At 38.4% G+C, this 17,048-nt stretch overlaps 1 protein-coding gene across 1 annotated transcript in view; it reads right to left on the reverse strand.

Annotated features, from left to right (window-relative positions):
* The window catches only part of KIF6 (kinesin family member 6), a 540,790-nt gene that overhangs the window by 120,598 nt on the left and 403,144 nt on the right, over positions 1–17,048 (reverse strand). The window contains exon 15 of the mRNA XM_044675300.1: positions 11,170–11,225. Coding sequence (XP_044531235.1) covers positions 11,170–11,225 — 56 coding nt within the window. The remainder of the gene's footprint in view (positions 1–11,169; positions 11,226–17,048) is intronic.

The following is a 17,048-nucleotide window of genomic DNA, read 5'->3' on the forward strand; positions in this document are numbered from 1 at the left end:
CCTTGCTCATAACTTGCACATGGTGGTGAAAATTGCCCAGGCTCAGCAATGCCTGTTCTTGAATTCTGTAATTCCAAAAAGCATTCCTACACAGATTTTTTTTTTTTAAACTCCTACCGTCCATCTTAGAATTGTGTATATTGATTCCAAGGCAGTAGAGCAGTAGAGCCTAGGAGGCAAAGGGGTTTAAGTGACTTTCCCAGGGTTCCACAGTTAGGAAGTGTCTGAGGCCAGATTTGAAACCAGCACCTCTCATTTCTAGGCTTGTCACTTTATCCACTGAGCCACTTAGCCGCCCCTTCATTGGGTTCTAATCTTACTCTGAAGTTTCACTCAACCGAGCCCTGCTTGGAAATTATGCCACTGTGCTTGTAGAAGCGTATTTTTAGACAAGCTTAAATAGGTTGTGGCATAGACTGTGTATTAGAGAGCAAGTTTCCAGCCAGAATCATGTTACTGTGTGACACCAGCAATAAACTGAGGCTGTCCCCACCCTAGCAGAGTGTATCCTGCTGAGTAGGAGTAGTCACTCACTCCTTGGGTCTAGCTGTGGTTTACAGTAGTCAGGCCCACTTGATGCTTTAGAAAAGTGGACAATGGAGTGGCAACATTCTTCCCACCATTAACAAGATATTCCCCCCAGGAACACAAAGGACCTGGAAACATTCCCCTTCATAATCTGGGTGAAAACAATGAAAGTCACTTTGCCTGTTGAGAAAGCTGCAACTAAGAACTGGGAGGAAAGGATAGCCAAATTCTCTTACACACATACCCCACTCCCCCCAATCCCTCATCCTAGGCAATTCAGGAAAGTTAAAAAAGCCACAGCTTTTGCCACTGGTGTTTAAAGATAACCTGCTTTCTGTAACAGTGCATAAATGGCCTTTGGCATTGATGGATTACATTAAAATATACTTCCATCTGTCCTTTTTTTACCTCATCCACAGGATTTCATGTATTATATAGAAGCTGACACTTTTCTGCAGGGTTATTCTGTTCTCTAGATAACAGTATATGTTGGCAAAGTGCTTTGAAATCCTTGGATGAAAAGCACCATGTCAAGGGAAGAAATTTTTCTTCCTTTTTTCTTCTTTACACATTTCCCCTAGAATGTGCTTGGAATATATATGTAGTCACCTACAGGCCTGAACTGACTTTACGATTTGGTGGAAGAATTTGATTTTAAAGCATTTCATTAAAACTAAATATAGTGCTATCCCTCTGTGGGCCCCTCTACTCACTACACACCAACCAGGAAAATCTTGATTTCCCTGTACTTCATAACAATTCACTATTCATGCATTTTATTTTAATTCAATTTGCCAAAAGAGGAAGCCAAGTTTCTTAGAGAAACTGCAACAGGCAACTCAATGAGTTAGTTTCATTGAATTAATCTTTTGTCTCAGATAGTTCTCATCATATTTGCCATAGTAGGTATCTGAGGCTCAGCTTTATGCAAGGATTACCTGGGCAAAGACCAAAGTCTGCTCTCTGTGGCCTTATCTATAATACCAAGCACAGAAAGATAGGGAAAACAGTGACACTATCCACTGTAGGCTTGTCTTCATTAAAAAAAAAAATGCCCTGGAGGCATCTGAATTATCCAATGAAGAATAAAAATACCATCAAAGTTAGAAACACCACCCAAGGGAGCCAACTAGACTTAGGGCAATTCTCAAAAAAAAAAAAAAAAAAGCATTTTGCTTGCAAGCATTTTATTTTTCTTTCATCACCAAAGGCTTGGTAGCTTTTCTTTGAAGGCTTTGACCTTGGGATCATTGAGATCATTGGCACCAAGATCTACCTTTTTATGAGATGCACGTAGTGGGATGTTGGAAAGAGTCCTGCATTTGGAGTCCTGGATTTAAATCCCATCTCTGCTGCTTGTTAGCTTTATGATCATAGGCATTTTATTAAACTTCCATTTCCTTATCTATAAGATGGGGATAATGATACCAGCACTTTGTGATAATGTGGCAGCTAGGTGATGCAATGCATGAATGTGTAGAACATGGAGTCAGGAAGACACAAGTACAAATTCAACCTCCAACACTTACTAGCTGTTTGACCCTGGCCAAACCTCTATCTTAACCTCTGTCTGTCTTAGTTTCTTTATCTGTAAAATAGGGATAACAAGAAAATCTATCTTCCAGGGTTGGGGTGAGGATCAAATTAGGTAATGTTTGTAAATCTTTCAAAGTAGTACAGAAATGACAGCTGCTGTTATTATTATAATTTTTACCTATACTATGAGATCATTGTGAGGATTAGATAAATGAATGGATGTAAAGCATTTTGCAACTATAAAGTGCCCTCCTTCTTGTTGATCATTTTCCTCCTGGATGCTCTCCTCTAGGAGAGGTTTCCATGACCTTGCTCTCCTGTGGTTCTCCTACTCATCTGGCTGTTCCTCTTTCTCCTTTGCTGGATCATCCCTCATGTCAGGCCTTCTAACCGTGGATGTTCCACAAAGCTCTCCTCTCTTCTCTCCTTATGTTCTTTGTCTTGGTGATCTCATCATCTCCCATGGATTTAATTATTGTCTCTAGACAGATGACTCTCATATCCCTAGCCTTCTTGAGCTCAGAGGCCATATCGTAAACTGCTTATTGGATATTTTCAGCCTCAGTTTCTTCATCTGTAAGTTGGAGATAATAATTGTACATATCTCACAAGGTTATTGTCAGAATCAAGTGGAATAATATATGGGAAGTCCTTGGTGAATTTTAGAGCCCTATATCAGTGTTAGTTATTATTCATCCCCTTCTTGCTACTCACATGGCCTCCAGCCTAGTTCAAGTCCTCATTTATCATCTTTTGCCTATACTATTCCAATAGCCTCTTAGTTAGGCTTCTTGCCCTAAGTCCACCCAATGCATTCTTCTTCCAGCTGTCATACAATATTCGTGAAGCATGTCTGACTCTATCACTCTTTAGCTCAATAACTCCATTAGCTCCCTACAACATCTGGTTGAATGCAAATGTCGTTTTTGGCTTCATGTTATTTCACAACCTGGCTCCAACCTCCCTTTCAGTCGTTATTGTACATTACTCCCTATTCCCAGAGATGCAACCCAACTGGCTTTCTTACAACTCCTCACACATGACCCATGCCTTTCCACAAGTTATCCTTCCCACTCTTACCCCTGGGCCTGGAATGAACCCCAAGTTTCCATTAAAGCTCAGTTTGGGCCACCTTTGACATGAGAACCTTTTTGCCCCCTTTAGCTGCTAGTGCCCACCTTCTACCCAAGTTACACCATTGTATCTATTTTATTTTATTTGGGTGTCCCAAAAGCTTTAATAACTTAAAACTGCACCAAGGCTTTTGGGATATCCTTTTGATATATCCTTTGTGTATGTATATATTTATATCTAAATGTATATATGTACACATATATACTACATGTGTGGGCATCTGTGTATGTATGTCTATATAGGGTCCAACTCTTTGTGACCATGTAGACCATAGCATGCCAATACTATCCTTGGGGTTTTCTTGGCAAAGATACTAGAATGGTTTGTCATTTCCTTTTCCAAGGAATGAAGGCAAAAAAAAGTTAAGTGACTTGCCAAGGGTCACATAGCTAGTGAGTATCTGAGGCTGGATGAAAATAGGTTTTCCTCATTCCCAGGCCCTATACTCTATACACTGAGTCATCTAGCTGCCTACACACACACACACACACACACACACACACACACACACACACACACACACACACCATCATCATCATCATCATCATCATCATCATCATCATCATCACAATTTATAGAATGTAAGCTTTCTGAAGACCAGAATTGTTTTATTCTTTGTACTTATATCCCCAGCACCTGGCACTGTGGAGGAACTTAATAAATGTATACTGATTGATGAATTTGTATATAATGGCAACTACATGGCTCGGTCGATAGAGCACTGGGCTTAGAGTCAGAAAGACTTGAGATCTAATCCAGTCTCAGACAGTTATTAGCTGTGTGATCCTGGGCAAGTCACTTAACTTCTGTTTGCTTTGGAGACTTCTGGGTGGCTCAGTAGATATAACTCAGAGTGGAGGGTCTTAAGGGCAACGAGAAGAATCTTAACTGGCCATGGGCTAATCATCTTAAAAAGTCTTGAAAGCAGGATTAGCTACTCAAGGGAAATCTGTCAAAGCAGCCAAAAGAAGACCTGGGCATTCATAGGTTTTTAGAACTAGAAGAAACTTTAGAGAGTATCTAGTCCAATGGCTTAGTGAGGAATGAGAAAATGAAGCCCAGAGAAACTGTTTGACTTTGCTCCATGTCCCAAAGTGGGTCAGAGCCCAAGTCAGGACTAAAATTCAGATTGCCTACCTCCAAGTTCATTATTTGTTCAGGCAGAATTCATCAAAGATCTGTGCTAAAGGCAATTGTCAACAGAGCTGAGTATGTCAGGGAAATCAGGATGTAGCATCAAACTACAATAAACTAGTTTTAAGTCATGGCATTTTACTACTTTAATTCATTTACATGTGTTGATTTATTGATGCCCCCCCTAAAAAAAAGGTCTAAAAGTGTTAAAATTTCCTGGGATCTCCAGACATTTTAATAAAATGTAATCTGTGTTATAAAGATTTATGTTGTTCTAGAGGCACTGTAGAAGAAAGGCCATAAGATCTCAGGCTTAGCTAGCTCTCTCTGTTTCTCTCTCTCTCTCTCTCTCTCTCCCACCTAATTTCCTTCCTCCCTCCCTCCGAACAATGTCACTGCCTGGCTCACTTGGTGGATAGGTCCCACTATTGAACCTCTGAGAGCCTGGAGGGGAAGGATATAAAGTATATGAGTATTTAGGGAAGATTAGCACTTCTTGTGGGAGAACTTATTGAACCCTTTTCAGGGCTGTTCATCCACCTTTGGTGTCTACCTTTCACCCAACTCTCACTTGTGGCCACAAGAAGCTATAGCATGTGTAGTGGCCACACTCCAATAAAGCCACCTTGGCGAACGGGCTAAACTAGGTTGAGGGTAACCGATGGATCACAAACCCACTGGTGAGTTGGGCAGATGTGTCTTCCCCAAGCATGTGAAGACTCCCTCAATGTAATGGGCAGATGAGAATGATTTAGTACAAGTCATGGAGGTGACTAAAGTAGGTGCTTTAGAATTCTTAGAGTTGGTTAGACATTGACACTAAGGTCATCCACTGCATCCAGGGATATCACTAGCCATCTTGACTTTTGACTTGCCACAGGGCTTGGATGACTCTAGAAGAGAGAGTGAGGCTGACAACTTCGTGCAACTCTGCCTCACTTAAATCTAATTCATGTGCAAGTCAAGACATCACCCTGTGATTTCACTGGACCTCTTTTAAAATGGACAAAACAACACCATCATCCTATATATGTATAGGAATCTAAAGCTCAAAGATGTCAAGAGACACAAGTGATAAACAACAAAGCCAGGATTCAACCTCAGGCTCTGTGTCCAAATCTAGTATACTTTCTACCCTACTACACTATCTACTTCATGTGATGAAGAGAAATAAGAATAATCTTCCAACTTTTACCTGCTAGGTCATGGAATCAAAGCTCCCTTTCTCTGAGCACCTTCCTGAGCCTGGGACAGAAACTGCCTCAACAATACCTGGCAGAACACCAAAATCTTGTCCCTCAGCCTGTATTGTATCACTGGGCACAAGCCTGGGAACCAAAAGCCCCCACCCCAAAAACCAACTCCATCAGGACCATCCATATGAACCTTACCCAAGAAGCTCACTTTGACCAATAGAGGCAACACAGATTACCTCATCCCAGACAACTACACTATAAGAGATTAACCCCATCTCCACTTGGATGGAGACTTTGCTGGTATTGGACTCACCCCACCTCCATACCTCCTAGCTCTCCCACCCCCACCACTCCACTGCCACTAATACTGCCATCAGCATCCCATCCCCCTTTGCTCCCTCTTTTCCTCTAATAAAGCTTTGCTGTATTACTTCACTCTACTCTGGTCTCATTCATCTCAGGTCAGAACCCCTGTCAGCCAGGACTACCTAACCATGGTTTTTATCGGATCTCCATACAATGACACTAAACTTTTTGATCAGTTCCATGAATTCATAAAACTGCATGGAGTCATGATAGTACAGTATGTTTTCTGCCTTCTGTATATAATACCATTTTATATAATTGAAAACAATTACTAAGTCAATGGTCAGATGGAGTGAACTTCAAAGGAGAAAATGATGAGCAGTAAAAGGCCAAAAAAAAAAAATAGTTCTAGAAGGGGCTGTGTGATGGACATATGAAACAGAGAATGACCATTACTGAAGAGACTGACAAAAGATATGATACCTTTAGGAAAAAGTCAATGATTAGTTATTATTAGAACATGGAGGAGCATGAAAAGAAGCGATTAGGAATGATAGGGAGTTGGTTATTAACAGTACAGAGGGAGTTCCAAAGTAGTAGTGGTAGGAAGTAGAGAAAAGGAGCCTAGGACTGAGCCAGTCTGCAGTGAGACTCCAATTGCCTAGTCCTTACTGCTCTTCTGCCTTGGAGCCAATACTTTGTATTGTTTCATGGATGAAAGGTAAGGTTGAAAAAAAACCACCAGAAGGTCATAATTCATTTAAGGAGAATTGACAGTTATTTCCCAATCCTTGACCCAAGCTAACGCCACCAAGGCATGACATCCTGCCTGAAAATCAATTGTCTTTACTTCCCATTCTCTTTACATTATCTTTTAAAAAATGACCTAAAAGATATTTCATTTCCTCAATTACATGATATAACCATTTTCAACATATATTTTCTGAGATTATAAGATCCAAATTGTCTTCCTTCCTCCTTTTTCTGCCTTTCTTGGAGATGGTAAGCGATTTGATCTGCATTATGCGTGTATCATCATACAACACATACTTGCATATTGGTCACTGTTCTTCATGTTATATTTTAAGTGCAAAAGTTAACTATGGATTTGTATCTGGACATATAAGACAGTGCCTTGTCAAAAATGTTCAGATGGCTTTTGGTCATCATCACTATGACATGATATTGTACAATAGCAAACTTGCAAAGGATATGAAGGAAAGTTCATTTCAAGGGAGTCTCAAGCTAACTAAGGAAAATACCCAAAAGATGTTCTCATTTGACACATCAGTTCACCTTCCTATGAAGACCCAGTCTTGGGCAGTTATTTTTCCAAATGAATGTTCCAGAGAAAAAGAAAAGAAAAAAAGTTTTCTTTGTTTTATAGTTTGGGTTAGATTCTTTCCCTTTTTGGAATTTAGAATCAAAATCAGAGGCAAATTACCCCTTAGGAAATCTCGCTCAGTTTTATAACTTTCCTCATAATTACTAGCTGTTCTCAGTCATCCAAAAGAGAGCCACCAGAATGGTGCAAAGTCTTGAGATCATACCAGATGGGTACTAGTCGAAGGAATTGAGGATGTTTAGGCTTGTGAAGAGAATGTTCAGGAGGAGGGTCCTGATAATATCCTTTTTTTTTTTTTAAACCCTTGTACTTCGGTGTATTGTCTCATAGGTGGAAGATTGGTAAGGGTGGGCAATGGGGGTCAAGTGACTTGCCCAGGGTCACACAGCTGGGAAGTGGCTGAGGCCGGGTTTGAACCTAGGACCTCCTGTCTCTAGGCCTGACTCTCACTCCACTGAGCTACCCAGCTGCCCCATAATATTCTTGCTTAACTGTTGCCAAAGAGAATTTATTGACTTTGGTAGAAACATGGATGCTAAAACCTGTGTCAATGAAACTAAATGGGGGTAGCTTATTCTATCCCCACATCCTCAAACAACTGCCCACGAAACCTATTCTACCTTTTCTTTTCCATATTGGGTTTTCTGGCACTCTTACCTTGATTACCGGAAGGCAAGGTGTGTATGAATATACACAAAACATAGTCATAGGGTAACCTTACTCATTTGGCTATTCTACAGACACATAGACTAGTTTTATCCACAACTCAAACAATAACCCTTATAGATCCTGGGAAAAGGTCTTAAAAGGCAGCAAATCAGGGCAGCCAGGTGGACACTCCCTAGTTGTCTGACCTTGGGCTTAACCCCGACTGCTTAGTCCTTACCACTCTTCTGCCTTGGAACCAATACTTAGTATTGATTCTAAGATGGAAAGAAAGGGTTTAAAAAAATAAAAACAAAAAGCTCAGCAAATTTAGATGGAAATTCCAAGGGAAAAAAAATCAACTGAGCTAAAATAATGTTAGCAACTTGAATCTAAATATGTTTGATTGATCTGATGTAATCTTTACATGGTTGAGAAAAGCAGATCTAATTTCCTTTGACAGAGCCACTAATGTCGGAAACCTTCACAGGCCTGCTCACACTGTAAACTCCTTGGCATTCTTCCTATTCTCCGCAGGATACAGAGGCCAGGATGTGTCACCATCCCAGACCGGAGCTGAGTCACCATCCCACGCATAACAATCTTACCTCCCTAAATCTGTCTCTATGAATAAAGACACACATTAGAGCAATTCTGCCAGTGGGTCTGCAATTCCTCCCATATGGTCATCGAGCCCTTCCTCTCAGTTCTTTTAGAAGATTAAATGATTCTGGATCTACCAAAGGGAAAAGATGATTCTTTGGGGACTGCAAACATCGCTTGATTTAATTTTTCCTTAAGAAAAAACTTACCCAGAAATGGCACAAACTCCTTGGAAACTATACTTTTTGCATATTCTATGGAATTCTGTATGCATATGTCCTCTCTTACTACACTTAAGAATACATATGTTGTCCACACACAGTGGTATTATGAAAAATATAGTGGTATCTTTAAGAGGCGGATTACAGGTTAAACTGTTTGCCTTATATTTTATCCCCAGCAGTGGAAATGGGACGACATGAATTTACCTACATGTTTACCTGAATTCTTTTGTGACCACTAGCACAAGTCTATCACATGGTTGGCCAACATTAGGACTGAGAATGACTGAGAACTGGATGAAACACATTGTGGCTTCATTAGCATCAATCAAAGCCATCAGTTATTCTCTGTTGGTGGGGTATGCCATTAAACTCGACATTAATAGAACTCTTAAGTTATTGCATTAGCAAAACTAATTGGATCATTTGTCTAAATTCTAGAGGAGCTTCCCCTTTGTGTCCTAGCAAAGTAGATCATGTTCCTGAATTCTGGAGAACATGTCATTAAGCCTATCGATGCTACTCAAAATTCTTCTTCCCCACCCCACCTCTACCCACCACCCCCAGTTAACTGGTCTTATATAATAATTCATTTCATTATGATACAAGTTGCTAATGTAGAACCAGCTTTTCTGGTTTATAGATTCTTGAACTTTTGAAAGAACCAGATCTTGATCTATTTTATTAATAATTTCTCACATTTGTATTAGGTAATATACTTGGCGATTCTGCATACATTATTTCAAGTTTATTCACAAAACCCTGGTAGGAAGACCAGGTACTATTCCCCTTTCCCTGTTATTGCCTGGATGGGAGCCATTTCCTCTCCTATAAGCTAGGATACTTCTGGACCAACTGGAACCATCATACAAGCGCCTGGTACACATGATGGGGAACCTGAGGCTCTGAGTGGTTTAATTTTTTACTACACCCACACCAGCCCACCGTATCAAACCAACCCTTTCCTCCTGAATGAGCCACAGCAGCTTAAGGCCCAGGACCTGGTCCAACACAGTCTGAGCTTGCCTTTCCTTGACATCCATCCCACATACCTAACACACTAGCACCCCCACGATAGCTCTTGTGGTCTATCTCTCTCCCACGCTCTCTGCAATGGAATGTCGTTTAACACAGCATTTGCCTGACTACCTTAGGGCTCGGAGGTGGCGGGCTGGGACGTCAGATTTCAAGGAGCTTACTTGCCATCTTGTGGCTCAGTCATATTGGGGAGGTTTGCTGCCCACCAGTCAGGAAGAAGGTTGTAGATTTCATGCTTCCCAGGACAAAATGAATTCAATGGGTTCTTGGAGCTACCTAGCAGTGTTAGAGGCAGGAAACCTTATTGCTTTTTAGAGCTTTTGTTCCACAGGAAAATCTAAAGGACAGAATTACCTAGTTTATGTCTTACTCTCCTTCTCCTTGCCGGATAGCAGGAACTTGGGGAATAAAAAGCTGTTAAATCCAAAGTGTGCCACTAACACTAGCCTGGAGCATACCGCTAAGATAGGTGACAAATGATGGGGAGAAAAGTTTCCTTTTTGTAAGCCTGTCCATGAATGTATCCCCATTACATTCATTTACTCAGCATGAAAGATAGCTTTTTCCTCTTTGAAAAAAAAAAGATATAAGGGCATCCTTTATCAGGGTTGCCTTTAGACTCACTCTATTCATAGCTCTCTAAAGACATTTAGCCCAAGGGTGAAGAGTTCTGAGTCAGCAATTTTTGTGGCCTGCCAGTTAGGAATGTTCTCTTCTGGGTCTGACTCTATCACTGAGCTACTGAATGGCCCTGAGCAATGCACACTTCATGTGCCAGAAGAGCCTGAAAACCGGCCATGGGCAGCATGATGGGGCAGCTCTGAGACACTGGCAAAATGCTTGCAAAGCACTTGAAAATATTAAGTAAAAACAATTTTTAGATTATAAAGTTAAATTTATGAGCAATGAAGCTCCTACTGGAAAACACTGAAGAAAAGCAAAATGATCTCCTACAAGATAGATAGAGCTCCAATCCTAGAGTTAGGAAGACCTAAGTTCAAATCTGGCCTCAGACACTTACTAGCTATGTGACCCTGGGAAAATTACCTAACCCTCTTCTCCTCTATTTCTTGTTTATAAAATGGACTGCAGAAGGAATTGGCAAATCGCTCCAGGATTTTACTGAGACATCCCCAAATAGGGTCACGAAGAATTGGAAATGACTGAACAACAACAAAATTGCATGCAAATGCTAGAATGTAGAAGATTCAAAATCAATTTTTTGCCATATGCAGCTTATATAGAACGAGAATGCTGGAGTCCTGGAAATAAGATTGCTGAAGCATCAGCTGTCTGAAACCTGATAGGCACTGTGAGGGGTATATGATATTCACAGTGCTGGAAGAAACCTTATAAAGCTCCCTATCTCAGAAAGAGCACTCAAAAAACCAAGTACCATGTTCATTTTGGGGTATTTGTGGATTGATTTTTCACTATGAAAAAGGTCTATGAAAAATAGCTGAACAGAAAATAAGCTTCTTACCAATTTTACTTCTTACTTCATTAATATTTTCTCCTAAGGCCTTTGCTTCAGAAAATCTAGAAGAAAAAAGGAAGTGAATGTTTTATTATATTTTGTCCATTCCTGGTAAGAGGTTTAAAACAACACAAATAATTTATATTTATTAATTGAACTGAACTGTACACATTTTTACTCTTCTGTATAGCTCTACAGTGTAACAAATTTATTTTGTTGTCCTGAAATACCTTAACCTTGTGATAGGAATACAATGAGAAGGGGATCCAGGGCCAGGGTTAGTAAATATAGTTTTCTTTATAGGATTTTCAGTGGATTGAGGCTTGGGGGATCCATTTACAAGAACTTGTGTAAAAACAAATCTTTTCTGGGCACAGCATTTTGGTCTGATAGACTCTCAGTGGAAACTCCAATCTTCGATGCCTAATATTTCATTTTCTTTGATTTTATGACTCAGTGACTAAATCCATTTAACATATGCTCTTGAGCCCAAGATATACCTTAGTGTTTTTTTTTATTGTGTCATTTTGCAGGTTCTTTGAGCTACAGCATAGGTGTGAAGTCCTTGGGATTTTATCAACCAAATAATCAGAGGATTATAGGTTTTAGGATTAGAGTCCTGGGTGCACCTTCTCTCAAACAACCACTTAGTCAATCAAAAAGGACAATCAATCAATCAGCATATATTTATTGTGCGGGATAAACAAAAACAATTAGGTACTAGTCAGTATACAAGGCCCTGAAGTTATAATGATAAAAATGAAACCTTTCCTGCTCTCCAGAAGCTTTAAGTTCTAATGGACCATGTGCATACATGTTAGATGCTGTGATATATTCAGAAAAAAAAGCATGGCATTCTTCCTTTTCTTCAAGTTGGAAAGAGAAGACTTTGATAAACTTCATGAGAATAAATAAATATGTGACATGGACTATAAATGCTATAGGAGTTCTGATGGAGTAAGATAAATTAAAATAGGTTTTAATGAAGGAGGTAGGGATTGATTTTAGCAGTGAAAGATGGATAGAATCCAGACAGAGAGGACAGATAAGAGCATTCCAGAAAGAACTGAGAGTGAAGAACACAATGTGATTGTAAGTCCTGGAGACTTGTGGTCCACAAGAAGAGAAATACTATAGGAAATATGTTCTGTGTCAAGCTGAGTCCTGCTAGGTCTTGTCTTGAGGAGGAGACATTTTGAAAATGTTTAGGGTATGTTTTCAGAAAGGCCCATACCATAGTTGATTCTTTGGATTCTCGATATGAATATGATGGTCTTTCTGAGGGCAATGGACTTGGAGCTTTCTGGGGAGAGGAAAGCACAAAAGGATGAGCAACTACTGGTTCTATAGCAATCATAGCTGAGTAGCTTTTCCAGTCATCATACTGGAGAAGCCTTTGAAATATTAAAGCAAGACTGAAGTTAGACAAGACGATGTCCACTATGACCACTGCTTGCTCAGGAATCCTTATCTCACTTCTAATTCTGATCATTTTGGTAGTGGCCAGGATGGTTCCTGGTTCCTGAATTTGGGATGTGCCCAACAGGGTACCAGAGGAATATGCTTAGTAGTTAACTCACTTCAAAGGGTTCTTTAGTGCCAGGTCTGGTGGAAGTTGCTAAAGGAAGCCACAAACTTTATTTTGGGCTCTCTTCTGCAGTGTTAGCACAAAGTTTAAAAAGAGCGTGCCCACTGGAGAGGTGTGGTCTGAGACCATTTTCCCTTGCTCTTAGAGGCCCTTGTTCCTGGAGGCCTTGTCCCTCCAGACCACTACACCCACATACATCCAAACACCAGTGGCCAGAGCAGAATGCAGGGCAAGGAGAAGTCCAGAACAAGAAAGGTCTCCTCTCCCAAGGACAAGAGAGAAGGAGAAGGAGAGAAAAGGACATAAAGAAGAGGAAGAGGAAGAAGAGAATGAAGATAAATGTGAATGGAAGGCCTCCTTTGATTGCCACACAGATTTCCTTCCTTCCCTCTTTTATTGTTGGCTTTCAGGAAAGAAACTTTCTTTTTTCTTTTTATTTTTTTTTTACTAATATATTTTATTTTTCCCAATTACATGTAAAAATAACTTTTAGCATTTATTTTCTAAAATTTTGAGTCTCAAATTCTCTTCCTCCCTTCCTCTTTCCTTAAGATGGTAAGCAATTTGATATAGGCTATACTTTTGGGTCATGCAAAACATATTTTCACATTGGTTATGTTGTGGAAGAAGACATCTCTCTATATTTATATACATACATAAATACATATAAACCATATATTACATGTAATATATGGTTTATATACTTATTTATATATAACATCTTAACTTCTTACATGTATATCTCACAAAAAATGAAATGGAAAATAGCATGCTTTGATTTGAATTCAGATTCCATTAAGTCCTTTCTCTGGTGGTGGATAGCAGGTTGAGGGTAATTGACACATTAAGCAATTCTTTTAAGTTTCTAGTTCTTTTGTATAACAAAAAGTGCGGCTATAAATATTTTGCACATTTGGATACTTTCCCTTTGTCTTTGTTATCTTTGATATTTGAAGCTTCTCTTAGCATAGTAGGCAGCACATCAGTCTCATAAGCTGAGGGTCTTGAGATTGATTCTTGAAAGGGGGATGTGGTACAATGGGAGAAGCTTCTAAGGCAAAAAGAGGCACTCAGCTTTGCTTGGCCCCACCTAACTGGGATTGTCATTTACCTTAGGGTCCATTATTCAGTTTGAACTGCTAGTCTGAGATTCCCTTCAAGGTGGATTCTCATGGCAACAGGGAACCAGTACAAGCTTTGGAATCTCCAGCTTATCAGCTAGTCCTAAAACTTGAGATTCATCAGATCTTGCTAGGCTACAAGTTTGGGGTTTCTAGATTCCACATTGACATATGCAACATTTAAAAATATCTTGTGCTAGTTTCTTTTCTAATTTTAATATTTTTACATTACATTTGCATTTTAAATATAAAAATATTTAATATTTTTACACCAATTATCATTAGGAAATTTTGTTCTATATTTTTTTTCTCTGCTTTATCTCTACTTAGTTTAAGTATTAGAACCATACTCGTCATTGAATGAATTTAGAACCCTTCTTTTTATGTTTTTCCACATAATTTTTATAAAACTAGATTTGTTCATAAAGATGACAGATGATGGAAATTGTTAATGGTGATAGAGCTGTACGAAGGCAGCTGAAATGAAATATCACATATGAATGTAATATGATTGAATGATTGATGATGAAAATGAGATATTACTTTGCTGTAAGAAATAATAAAATAAAAGATTCAGAGAAAAAAAAAAACAACTAGATTTGTTCTTTGAATGTTTGATAGAAGTCACTAAGGCACCTATTTAGTCCAGGGCTCTTTCTTTGGGGATTTCTTTATGACTTTTTCAGTTTTCTTCTTTGAAACTACAGTGGTACCTTGACATGTGAGTTTAATTCATTCTATGGCCAAGCTTGTAACTCGATTTGCTCTTGTGTCAAATCGAATTTCTCCATTTAAATTAATGAAAATGGAATTAATTCATTCTGCCCCCCAACACACACATTTTTGTTTTATATGCTTTTAAAGTAAGAAAATGTACTTTATAAATAACAAATAAACATATTTATAGATAATGAAGAAGAATGTAAAGAAATAAACTTGTTATGAAATGTTATCACCTTCAAGGTCAGGTGAAGATGCTGGTGGAGAAGGTTTTCATTTCATTTGCTATGGTGTAACATAACTTAGTCTCTCTACACATAATGTTATATTTAAATGCAAAATTGATCTTACACATTACTTATGATATATAATTTTATTGCTAAACTTAATTGCTATTTTTAAATTTTACTTAATTATCATCATTTTCTTAATTCAATTTTGGCTGTTTTGCCACACTTTCCTTCATTTCATTTAGAGGCTGTTTCAACAAAAACTTTCCATGGAAGTTTGTTTCTTCCTTCCTTTCAGAACGTTTTGATAATGTGTGAAACAAGTGTTGTTACACAGCTCCAATGCAGGACCTGTTGCAACTTTTTCTGAGTGTATCTTTTCAATAAACTGTTTAATTTTTTCCCAAATTCTTAACATTTCCTTAATCTTGCTTGTACTGATTACCTCATCCACTTCAGGTTCCTCCCCACTAATTTCCTGCAAAATCCTCGGTAAGCTACTGCTGCTATAACTCCTTCAATTCCTGTCATCAGGACCCGTGGTTAAAAGTTAAGAAATTTGCCAAAAAAACTGATAATAAAGACAAAAATAAAGAAGACAGCAAAAGCAATTCAGTACAGATGCTTGCAGGGCCAGATAAACACGGAATTAAATGTAAATGAGATAGCCTTGTGTAACTTGTGAAACTGAACATTTGGCCAGCTATCAAGTGGAGGGTGGTGGAAGCTTGTGATTCAAATATCCACTCATGACTTAAAGTAAAAAAATCCCAATTGTGCCTGCTGGTATCTCAAATTGCACCTGACTTAAGGTGTTCATGTATCAAGGTATCACTGTACATTATTTAGTTCTATCTTTCTTTCTTTTAATCTGTGTTTTTGAGGTTTTTGTAAGTATCTATTTCATTTATTCAAATTATCAGTTTTGTTATCATAGAATTGGACAAAATATTTTCTAACAATTTCCTTTATTTTCTCTTCATTTGTGAATTCTATATTTTCATTTTTTGTATTGGCAGTTTGGTTTTCTTCCTCTTAAAAAAATTAGATTCTACTCTACTAGTTGTTTTAAAGCCAGCCTCTAGTTTCATTTTCCTTTAGTTGTTTTACAGATTCTATTTTATTAGTTTTTTGAAAACCAGCCCCTAGTTTCCTTTTTAAAAAATTCAATTTTGTATATTTATTCTTTGGCTTATATATATTTTTGAGATTAGTTGGAAGTTTTTTTTAGGATTAAATTATTTAGTCTTCATTTAAGTTTGAAACCTTCCTTCAAATGACTTTTATTCATTATAATTTTTGTTGCACTGAGATTGGTAGAGGAAATATTTAATATTCCTACATGTTTATGAGGATTTTTGTGTTCTAGCACATGAACAATTTTTGTAAAGGCTCTGTGCCTTACTTGGAAATATGTGTGCTCTTTTTCTATTCCCATTTATAGTATTATCAATCTAGAACTGAAAAGGACTTTAGAAGCCAGCTAATCCAATATCCTTATTTTACAGATCAGAAAATAGACCCAGGGAGGTTAAGTAATTTGTCCAAATTATACACATTGTCCTAATTTGCCCAAATAGTACACATCAGAGGTAGGATTTAAACCCAGGTCATCTAAACACACAAAGTCATTGCTTTTCCAGTAATCTCCAGAGAATTAGTCTATCTATTTTTTCTAAAGTTCTACTAAATCCTTAATTTCTTCTTCTTTTTTTTTAAATCTTTTCATTAGGTTTGCTTAGGTCTAAATGGTACACACATTTATCTATAGTTAACAGAAGGAAGGCACTAAAATTAAGAGGTATTAGGGAAGCCTTCTTATATAGAAGGTGCGATTTTGGTTGGGATTTGAAGGAATCCAGGGAAGTCAGTTGTTGGAGTAGAGGAGGGAGAGTGTCCCCATGCATGGCAGATAGCCAGAGAAAATGCCCAGAGCTAAAAGATAGAGTGTCTTGTTCATGGAAGAGCTAAGAGGCCCATGTCACTGGATCAAAGAGTATATTTTTACTCTTAATGTTATAAAGGGGCATTGTTGATTAATGGATAGATGGGTAGCCTTGTTCAGGAAGATATAACCATGGGCAAGTCACAAACTTTCAGTGGTAAAGTCATTTCTCTAAACCATAGTTTCCTGAAAGATTTCTGATCTGCATCGGGTGGAAAAGTTTCCACTTTGCTCATAATAATGAAATTACAAGTTCACAGATCTCCCATGATTGTTATAAT

Source organism: Gracilinanus agilis, chromosome 4 (genome assembly GCF_016433145.1).
Source record: "Gracilinanus agilis isolate LMUSP501 chromosome 4, AgileGrace, whole genome shotgun sequence".
NCBI classification, from domain to species: Eukaryota; Metazoa; Chordata; class Mammalia; order Didelphimorphia; family Didelphidae; genus Gracilinanus; species Gracilinanus agilis.